The sequence below is a fragment of the Sparus aurata genome, chromosome 13 (assembly GCF_900880675.1).
Source record: "Sparus aurata chromosome 13, fSpaAur1.1, whole genome shotgun sequence".
Classification (NCBI taxonomy): domain Eukaryota; kingdom Metazoa; phylum Chordata; class Actinopteri; order Spariformes; family Sparidae; genus Sparus; species Sparus aurata.
The window spans coordinates 6,210,649-6,222,051 of NC_044199.1; the positions used below are offsets into that span (position 1 = coordinate 6,210,649).

Sequence of the window (11,403 nt, forward strand, 5' to 3'; positions counted from 1 at the left end):
CGCTCTCTCTCTGCTGGAATTTAATTGTTTTTTTGGGGGGGACAACATTCTTCCCCTCCTGCATTAGTTCAGACCACAACACACCTGTTCACTCCTCTCGTCTGATCATTTAATCAAGGCCGGGCTATTTATCACCAGTAGATCCAGGCCGTTACATCAGGCAGTCCCGTGCCACTGAATCACCGAGTAATGATGATGACTTATCGCCGTCCATCAGCCCTCTTCATCACCCTGACAGTAAATGATGCGCCGCTTCGTCTAAGCGGTCATTTATTGGACCATTAAAGGTAAAGATGAACAGAATGGGTCTGAAGTGGCCTTATTACACCAACCTGTGAGTGAATCCACTAACTCAAACTGTCGCCACATAAACAAACATGCACATACATGGATGAGTGAGTGACCGGAGAGAGTTGTGTTGGTTCGTGTAAGGAGCTGCATGGCACAATATTCTATCTAAATGTAAAATGCATCAAGTTAAACAAAAACTATGGGCCTCATCTCCCCAAATATCAATATTTCAATCAGGGGCGGTTCTAGGGGGGGGGCAACAGGGGCCAGTGCCCCCGTAACTCCGAGACTGGACCCCCCTGTGGCCCCCCCCCCCCCCCCCGACTGGGAGTCTGCATCAATAATACAATGACAGATTTCTTGCAATTACTTTGTTTTGAAGGGAAAGGCAGAAATAAAGTGTCTCAGCAGTTTACTACCCAATCAGAATTGCTGAAATTGTAAACACTGTTTTGTCTGAATGAGGGATTTATCTTTTTCTCCAGGTTGTATGTGCCCCCCTAACAAAAAAAGCCGGCCCCCCCAACCTGGCCCCCCCTATTAAAACTGGTCTAGAACCGCCACTGATTTCAATATTTCTCTCATGTGAAAACAACTATTTTTGCTTCCGTTGAGCAAAATTACACAGCGAGGAGAAGCTTTCCGAAGGGGGGGGAAGCTGGACGGAAACAAAATGCAAAGACATCCCGCTCACAAAAAAGGGCTGATATTCACTCTCCAACTCTATAAAACACAGTACTGGCTATAAAGATATTATCTGATCAAGGGTCACAAAGTGCAAACAGTGCAGTGTGTGTGTACGTGACCCAGTTGACACAGCAGCTGCGGTTCGTTACAAGCAAGAACCGGAACATTAGACCTTAGAGCAGCGTCGACGTTGTGTTACATTTTGAAACGCAAAACGAGAAATCATAGACACACTGTTGCAAAGAGTCTGGAGGCAAGATAGAGTCGTTATCTCCAACGTGCCACCAGAAAATATTGTACTGAGAGAAAGAACATTATTGGTAGTAAGAAAAAAAACAGTATCAGGAATGTGACTGAGATTTTGGCCTTTTGTGGCATAATCATGCTGGAGGAACAACACATTTTGGCTTCAGGATCTGAACTCTTTCTAGAATTATGACGAGAAATATCAAGAATTTTGGAACAATAACGAATGCTCCTGTCTTGTTGTTAATAAGTAAAAATAAGAGCCCACCAGCTTTATTCTAAATTATTTTCAGTCAATTTCACAATTTAAGGATCTGCTAAGTAAAGTAAAGAATGGTACATAAAGAATAAAGATATCATGTGCACCTTTTCAATAATCAACTCTACTGAAACTGCACTTTGGCTTGATTTCTGCCCCACAAATTCAAATCAACTTTAAGAGAAATTAACTGCAACTGCATTCATCTGGTTAAAATAAGCGATCACTGCAGAGAATGACAACAATCACAACACTTCCACAATATTATTTTATTATTTAATTCATCTTGTATAGCACAGTCAAACCCACAGCATAATTAAAGTCGTACAAACTTTTACTTTGAGGAACATGGAATGATCTTCTGCTTTAACAGATCAACACTTTCGTAATGTTACTTTTAACGGGTCGAATGAGAACAGTGGATTCATTAAACTTGAGCACAGGTGGAAATGTCTACAAACATTATAACATCCGCAAGGTCTGGGTTGGAGTTAAAATCATTGTAATTGAAAAGAAAAAAAAAACAACCTCGTTTGCAAATTCCTTCATGCATTCAGTCACTCAGAGTGTCACTCAACAACTGGCCTGTTCGCTCCAAGTACTCATGGCAATACAAAAACAAGTGGAACAAACCCTCCACAGTCTCCACTCAGGCCACGCACAGATGTGAAGGCTCTTCAGATGGTTTTTATCATTTCCGGACGGTAAAAAGTCTGAAGAATCATACAGAATATGTCTAAATTCTGACAACGTTTTCAAACTGAAACTAGGCGGACAGTTTGTAGCCATGGTTTTTCTTTCACCTTAGGAATCTCACAACAGCATAAACATTCAAAACATTCCAAAAAAAAGTGCAATATGTTCATGGTAACAAACAAATTAATATTAAATCAAATATCGTGATCATTAACATCTAAAGTCCACCCAAAAAAATTAGGCTTTACCAAAACTGTAAAATGGTTTGAAGATGGCTGGTAGGTGATTTTTATTGGCTGTTGAGCTCTGTTGGTGGTCTTTGTATGTGCTTTCAGGTGGTGTCAATCTGATGCAGTGCCATTGTTCCTGCATGAGGGCCAAATCAACATTAACTGTCTATATGAAAAAAAAAAGAAAAAGATATCCTCCATACTCATGGGCCAAGAATCTAGTGAGAATTTTATTTACACATTTACAAAAAGATGCAAATTTGTAACGTGCGGCTACGTCACCATCTCTCTAGTCTCTTCATTCAGGAAGGGGGCCGGACAAGACTTAGAAATTAATGAAGTGTGAGGCACAGAGTTTTGGCTTCAGAGGGGTTTGAGAGGTGCTATGGATACAAACAAGTCATAAAAAGAGACGATAAAACTATGGAGACGAGTTATTTAGTAGCATCCTTCACCGTCTGCCTCCACTTCCACAGCTCCAAAATAACCTGAGGGAACAAACAAAATGTCTGTTAATATGACGGCATCACGTGTCTAATTAGAAAGAATCAAAAACATTTAATTATTTTCCTGTGTACATTATTTTCTGACCTGCTCCTGTGCTACATTTATTTTACATCACTTCCACTGCTGGTGATTTTAAAAACTTGGGAGCCCTCTAGTGGCAGAACACAGCGGGGAAACAACAGATGCTTATTTTCCTGCCATGCACTTTGCACTTAAAAATGTCTTTGTTAAAACTCCTGATAGTCAACAATGGGTATCTGATAAAATACTGCAATGTGAACTTGTACTGTACCTTGGAATCTGAGACTCTATAACCGTGCTTCACAAAGTTCTCAAACTTGGGCTGGATTTTGGGTAATGTTCCTCCCTGTAGAATAAAAGAATGAGTGTTTTAATTCATGGACAGGACAGGAAAAAGGACTGTAATAAAACCAGATAGATGGAAGGACACCAACCTTCTTCATTGACTCCATTATCTTGGCTTTAATCTCAGCAACTGTTAAATCTCCTTTGGGTGTTGGTGGGGTTTTGGGGGACTTCTCACCCTTACCTTTAGGAGTCTGTGGCTGCGAAGGACATCAAGTTTAGATATTAGTAAAAATACATGGATAAGAGAAAGCTTCGCGAGCATTCATTATTTTTTTGGGGGGTTAAGTAGACTGCTAACCCACTACGAAGCGTAGAACAAAAGGCCAGTCAATGGAAACTGAGAGTCACCTGTTTCTTGGCTGGAGTGTTGGGTTTCGAACTCTTGCCATTCTGAGCAGGGGCTTTTTTGGATGGTGTCTGCTTGGCCTGAAACAAAGACTTGTCTGTTAGTGACAAAAAGGACAGCAATGTCATTACGCAACAACTGCAAAGACTATGAAATAGGTGCACACCTTAACAGGAGACTCTTCATCTTTGCTCTCCTCATCTTCATCATCCTCGTCATCATCCCTAAAAAGGACAGAAAAAAAACATTTCAAATCAATCGACTAACAGACACAGAAAGTGATCATCATACATATTCTAAGAGACATTTTAATCACACATTTCTGATGCTGGCATTACATCTTTCATTTCAGCTCCGTCATTATGCTTAGACAGTTTTTTGGTCAAATACCCAGCACAGATAACAATAAGTGTTCTCTGTTAAAGTCACAGCTCTACAAGTGTAATAATATACAAAAGGCTTCCATCTGAGGTCAAAGTTGTTTTCCCAGCGCTGATATATGGCTGATCTTTTACTAAAAACAGGGTAGCAGAACAACACAGACACAATCGAACCAGATGATGTTTATGTGAAAAACAACCAGGCGCTTCTAAAGCCACACCTGTTAATCAAGCTGATAGAGCAGCATTACCATCACAGAGGCAAAGCCAGGTGAAGCACCTGTATCTTCCAGTCACACTCACTATCAAACTGCCAAATAGTAATACAACCGCTTCCAAACAACTGAGACAAAGTGTTTAACATGAACCAAATCGCATTAAAATTTCACTGGCAGATCATCAAGATCAAGCTGATGAAAGATAAAACCCTTGTTTGTTGTACAGATGCATGCCAGCTGGCATCAAGATGAGCAGAATCAGGTTCATTTCCCAGCAGGACAGTGAACTCAACATGCAGTGAAGCTTTTGTCTGTCTGAAGTCCAAAAAAGTTCTATATGACACAGATTCATCTTTACAGTCACTACACCTTAAACAGATTAAATATCTTTGGAAATATTTGCGTAAGAACAAGCCAAACATGTCGCAACACAACTGAAACCAAAATGTTTTTTTAGAAGGATGAAAAAATGTCAATTCAGAAAGGTTAACATGATGTGCGTGCAGCTCGACACTTACTCGTCATCATCATCGTCGTCATCCTCATCGTCGTCGTCATCCTCGATGTCCATTTTCATTTTCTTCTGCAAGGAGGAGAAAAAAAAGTAAGTTTGTGTCCACTTGAATCTGGAATAATTCAAAACTAATGCAGTAAAGGATGCAGAGCTGCAACCGTTAGTAATTTAAGGAGTTATTCCATATGAAAGTAAATTAATTGCCAACTACTTTGATAATTAATTTCGGTAATTTCTTAAACAATTCATCACCTTGGGTTGCATTGTTATGATATTGTTTGAGCATTTCTCCCAATATTTAGACATTTTTAGGACAAGGCGATTAATCATGAAAATAATCAAGAGACTAATTGATCATGAAAATATTGTCAGTTGCATTTCTGGAGAGATCTAAAAACAAACCTGAGACTTGATGGCGGGAGAAGAAGCAGGTCTTTTCTTTGACGTTCTGACATCTTCCTCCTCCTCTTCATCATCCTCGTCATCATCTTCCTCAAAGGACTGATCCGCCTCCATCACTTTAAGAACAATTAAGAAATGTCAGGTTTTGGTAGTAGTGTTTTAACCAAAGTTAATAATGCATAAGCCTGTATCAGACACTGCACACTTTCCCTGACAAGTAAAAACATCTTATATACTTACTGACAAGGTGCTGTCCACTGATATGGATTGGACCAGAACCTGACTTCAGACGGAAGACTGCTGGGGGTGTGATTGTGAAACCGCCGAGACACACCTGCAACAAACACTCGCATTAACATCCATGTTGTACAGTGCTGATAGGTGCACACTACTCTCACTGGGTGCTCTTAAGAGTTTGAAGTTCAATAACTTCACACAGAGCAGCATTTAATAGAATAAAGGGTATTCATTTTCTGACCCTACATTTGTGGGTGGCTGAGGGATGAGAAAAGTCCACACTGAGATGACAAGAAGCAGTTCACTTACACTTGGCAGGGTAGAGGGCTTCAGTGAGACCAGCACTGCCTTGATTTTCTGACCCTCTGTGTCTTGGCCTTCTACCTCCACCATGTGAAGTTCATCTTTCGTGCTGGCGTCCACGCAGGCCTGGGGGGAACAAGGCGACGTTAGACTTTAGTCAGAAACTGGAGGCAAGTTAAGCTTGTGTCCTCGTCCTAGTAATCTTGCAGTCCCTTCTCAAACAGTCAAATGGTGCAACCACACGCAGGAACTATGCCAAGAATATTTCTGCACACTATTATTTTCTTCCTGTTTCTAAAAGGAGTGTTTGCATGTTTGTATCCTACAACCACTGTATGGAACAAAATTTAAAGCTGAGCTTATTAAAGCGGCACTTATTAAGACTCTGATCGTGTTTCGAGCACAGGCGTGTAATTATTCTTGCGTAGACAGTAATTGTTTTTTAAAAGAAAATGAGCACAACTTCAATACTACGCACGAGAGGGTGGTGCAAAAAATGCAATCACTGCATGAAACGGGATGCTAAATGTCAAACTAACTTAATTGCAAAAAGCAACGTGCAATTCAATTTAAACTACAAATTAAAATGTGGTTGCACTCCTAAAGATTCTGTTTGCTTCATTCATATTCTGCCTCTTGCGCTACATCTAGGTTGCAGGAGAGCTTATTCTCCAAATGTTAAGCAGGCTGCCAATAAAGAACGTTTTTCATTCAGTTAACCATGGGGCACTTGACACCTTTGTTTTTTTAATGTCACTTTAAGCATTTTATTAGGTTTATTTAATCAACTGTCAACCTCTGTGCATATAGCAAATCAACAGAGTCCATGATTTAAAAAAAACAAACTAGTCCATTGACAAAAAGCAAAAAAAAAAAACTCCAAGAGAAGTAAGCAAATAGCAAAAAATGGTGGTTAGGTGAAGTTTACATGTGTTATATATGCATTATTATAGGTGCCCCCTTTGAACACCTTAGATCTCAGAGTACTCACCATCCGTAGGTCCAGCTGATGCTCAAAATCATCGTCCTCGGGATTGAACACCACCTCCTTCCCAGCTTCCAGCATGCAACCTGATGGAAAGATGTCACATAATGATATAGCATCTATACGCATGGGCGAACATACATCCTGAGATTTATTTTAAATCTGTGACAGACAGGAAATAATAATTTGAGCATAAAGTGCAATACTTTGAACGCACACAGGAGGGAGCCATACACACTACTGATATGAATACTTCCACATGGCCTTTTTCCCACATGGCCTCAAGTCCCCTCCGTTAGGAGACACAACTCTGAATAATTTCACTTAAACCACGTGGTGCAAATTCAACAACACAACTATTGGCTGTTCTCCTTCCTAACAAATAAGTGTTTCCACAGATGAATACAGTTTCGCTGCACTTATTTAGACAAGAATATATCTTTTAAATGTGTTTTTTGTTAAAGCAAAAAGTATTCTATTGTGCAGTTACTGGAGACGTTAACATATACAGTGGCAAATTCACTAAATTGATTATGCCCCTGTCTGGAGCATGATTCTGAAAGTGATTATGTATTTTATAGATGATTGACTCATTGCTAGAACACAAATCCTTTTCACATACCACATGTGTTAAATAGTTTTGATCATCTCTCTAGTGTCTCACATTATTTGCCATCATTTCAGTCAAGTTAAGGAGACTGGAGCGTATAATATCCTGCGGTTTCCTGTCTGCAATGAGAATCTAAAATTATGTCTACATAAATATAAAAGTTTCCCATCTCATGAGAGGAAATAAGTATATTTCAAGCACAGAAACTTCTGGAAGTCATACTGGTAAGAAGTCTGACTTGATGACTAATTCACTCACAAGGATATTCTGTGATGGTGAAACAAAAAACCTTAGTGTTTGCTGGGTCAAACGAGGTGAACGGTTCTGGGTTACTAACCCAGAGGAGGACGTCAGCAGCAGCTGGGTCCACATGTGTCTGAACACACGTTGAGTTAGCTTCCCACCCCGCGACTAGCTTAAAAAACTGTCAGGTCCAACGTTAGCTACAAATTCGCTAGCTAGTAAAAAAAAAAGAAATGTAAACAATACTACAGAATATTCTCGACGTTTGGCGCGAAGAAAATGCTTAAATATCAACATTGCTCGCTAGGCATGGGCGCCGCCATGTTGATAAGTCAAACACGTGTGTGGGCTAATTCGGTTGCTCTCTCCTTTAACCTCCTCTTCAGCTATCATATTTTTCCTAATACGAGATTTAATAGACTTTAAATCATATAATATGTCAGCCCAAACAGTACCTTCCCCTTACATGGTACCAACTGCAGCTAAGTTAACGTTAGGCAGCTAGCGGGTAAATTTACTCGTCTTCTCGTCCTGACATCAGCAGTCAAACACGAGGAGGCGACACGTTAAAAACTGTCAAAACCAACCAGGCAACATAGAGGACGTGTTTCTCACCGTAAAGGAAGGTCTGCGGCGCCATCGTTTCCTCGTCTAAACCGTTCATTTTGGAGATGAAGTCGCTGACAACCTGCTGCTTGTCTGCGGAGGGAGAATGAACGCAACTCCTGACGGGTGAAACGACCAAACGCGGGACTCCGCCTCCCCGCCTCGGCTGCTTCTTCTTCGTCTTCTCTGGCAAAGTCGACAAGACGCGTAGACCGGAAACAGCGCCACCCAGCGTGCCGCAAGCAGTAGCGCACACAGAACAGACTGGTTTGCTTGTTTACTCTACTGTGTCTCAAAGGCCAGGAAATGAAGGCTTTTAGTAATTGGTGTTCATATGTTTTTTTTTTTTTTTTTCAGTTAAGCTTTTTGTTGTGGTCAAAAAGGGCTAAAACTCTGATTGTCAAAAGTATTGGAAAAAAGTATTGTTCTAATTAACTTAAGAGGAGTTGCAGGCTTTGAACCTCTGTGTGGGAATGTCCTTACAAAGTCATCTGCAACTCAGGCCCGGTTCTAGACTGCTTTGATTGGGGGGGCAGTCAAGTTGAGTGGCATAGGGATGACGTTTTTTTGTATGCCTACCAGTCTATGATGCCAACCCAGACGTAAGCATAGCTGATTCACCGTGGTCCATCAGCAAAGCTCTAATGGGAATTCTTTTTCTGGATTGACGAAGAAAACACATTCTGTGGCCAACAAATTCTTAATGTCAGTCTTCTAACATATTTTCTATTTAAATGTGAAGCTACAATGTTATTGGCATTTAAAATTTTAAATTGTAAACTCCACAGCGGCTGCCGATGGGACTATGCTACTACTAGCAGTTGCTAGCAGGCATGCAAACAACTAACAAGCCTGTGGCTAAAACTATCTGGAGTGCGCGTGGTATCTAATGTGATGCTAACTGAGAGAAGCTGCTACTGACTGTATGGACGGCGCAAGAGAGAGAGAGAGACCCGGCTCTGTGGGCAGAAGAGCCGTGGACTGTGATTACTCTGAGCAGCATTTATGGGAATAAATTACAACATAATATATTTGTATATACTTTTCTTTTTTTTTTTTGAGTTTCGGAATTAAGTGAGGTCAGTTTGGTGGGCCATGCCTAGAACCGGGCCCGCTGCAACTCCAACAAGTCCAGTTTTCAGTACATTTATAAAGCATTGCTACAACAGAGGTCCAAAATAAAAAAAATAAAAAAAACACTTTCAGTATGTTGATGAAGGTTCTTAGTCATCCAGGTCATGGTAAATCTAAGTGCTGTATCGGGGGGAACTGGACTTGTTGGAGCTGCGGACGACTCTGTAAGGACACTCCCACACAGAAGTTAAAATCCTGCAACTCCCCTCCAGTTTGTTAGAACTGAAGAAGCCTCTTGGATGAGCGTGAGACGTCTTCAAGGAACTGAAACACATTTTGGACCTCTGTGGTAGCAATGTTTTATAAATGAACTGTGCTGTATGCATGTGAATTTGAGGTGTTACATAATCCCCTTCATTCATTAATTTATTCATTCATTCAGGTTGGAGAAGACAATACATTTTTGTGTTCACCTAGATTTTTAAAATAATAACTAACCCACAATATTTACTAGAGTAATAGCTTCTTCCAGTCACACTACTCAGAGAAACATATCGTTTTTCAAATATTTGTGTTATATGTTTTGTTAGTGGGATACATTTTTTGAGCAGAAGGAGTTATCTAAAGATGACTAGGTGACAATGATGAGCACATTTAGCTGGATCATCCAACTCAGACCTCAATTTAAAGGCTAAATTAAAGTGGGGTGTTATTATGCTATGCAGGCATTTTGTTTTCTGGCTAAGTAGCTCATCTTGAATTACAGATATGAGGGCGTGAACTAAAAAAAAAAACTGTGGCAGATGGATTGGGATCTGGGGATTGCGAAGGCAATGGCATAATATTCTCATAATTTTCATACAGATCAGCCCACACCGACACCCTGTGTGAAGTCAGCTTCATTTCTTATGCACCCGGACTCATTTATTTTGCTTTTTCCTTTGATTTATGGTTCAATTACACACTTTCTTACCCACAGACAGACACACAGGTACACACACCCCTAAAATAAAAGTAAAAACACCACTCAGTTTAAGAATTTACATATTTATTCTTATGGCTTAAAATTAATATTCTGTTTTTTGGAGATCAAACAACTCTGTTCCGAACCAAAGATTTCAGGGACCGGAGGCTGTGATGTCACGCTGATGTGTCTTGAAGCAAATAGCTGCTCCCCAGACAGCAAAAAGAACAGCACTGACTATGTTAGTGCTTAAACTATTACATCCTAGTGAGATTTCTAATACGGGGACGCTTTCCGACGCGCCCCGACTCACAGGAGACCATGTTCAGGACTCACCATGTGTTGTCTGCGGCTGCACGTCGGTGTGACATCACAGATCTGGTTTGGGCCGGAGGAAGCGGCGCCAAATGTTGACTTGTACAGATGGCGCTGCCCTCCGTGTCATGAAAACATCACATTCCAAAGCTGACATTCGGGGGTTTTTCCCTGCAAGATTATCTTTCTCATACCCAGATTTCATTAGATTGGCCCCGCACCTGCCACCACACCAATACTTTTTTCTCTCCCATCTCTGATTTCACCTGTGTGACTAAAGATATCAGTTCGATGACCACAAACCACTTTTTGACTATTCGACAAATTTGTTTTCCGCGGGCACTTCATCGTGAAATCCCAAAATGTACGCATGTTTTCCCAACGATACTTGCTCTGTACACTTTTGACGACACACACACACCGATTTTGACCACAAGACGCGAAGCAGCAGGTGAAAGTACTCAAAAAAGGATTGAATTCTTCTTTGTTTCCACTAAAATGTAAGTTCCAAAAAACGGGACAGAAAAGACGGACGAACGCACCACACAAGACCCATGTTTTGACTTTCTACTGACAGCTTTGGACGGACTCTTAACAAGACGGACTCAGCAGGCAAGCGACAGCCAGGTCCACACAGAAGTACAGGGGGTCACCGCGACAGTGGAGCCAACAACCTGACATTTTAAAAATGCCACACCATCCACCACTAGATGCATGAGATAAATACAGGAGTCCTTATGGCCAAATTCCCATAGCAAAGATCTGGAAGATAAATCAAAACCTCTGCAGAAGCATGCATTTATTTTGGATGGAGAAAAAAAAAAAAAAGTTCCACTGGTTGAACAGGAGCTCTCTGCTGGTCGGGAGCACTCTAATCGTTAACAGGCCAAATCTTCGAGACAGGACCGAGAGTGATGTGTC

General features: G+C 40.8%; 1 protein-coding gene across 1 annotated transcript; it reads right to left on the reverse strand.

Annotated features, from left to right (window-relative positions):
• Positions 1-1,737: 1,737 nt before the first annotated feature.
• On the reverse strand, positions 1,738-8,308 carry npm1a (nucleophosmin 1a). Its single transcript, XM_030438974.1, has 11 exons — positions 8,139-8,308; positions 6,677-6,756; positions 5,692-5,811; positions 5,386-5,479; positions 5,146-5,261; positions 4,748-4,812; positions 3,798-3,855; positions 3,634-3,711; positions 3,372-3,482; positions 3,209-3,283; positions 1,738-2,897 (listed from the first exon to the last, which is right to left on the reverse strand). Exons 1-11 carry the CDS (start codon positions 8,185-8,187, stop codon positions 2,844-2,846), a joined length of 900 nt encoding a protein of 299 aa, XP_030294834.1. The 5' UTR covers positions 8,188-8,308; the 3' UTR covers positions 1,738-2,843.
• Between the last annotated feature and the right edge of the window lie 3,095 nt (positions 8,309-11,403).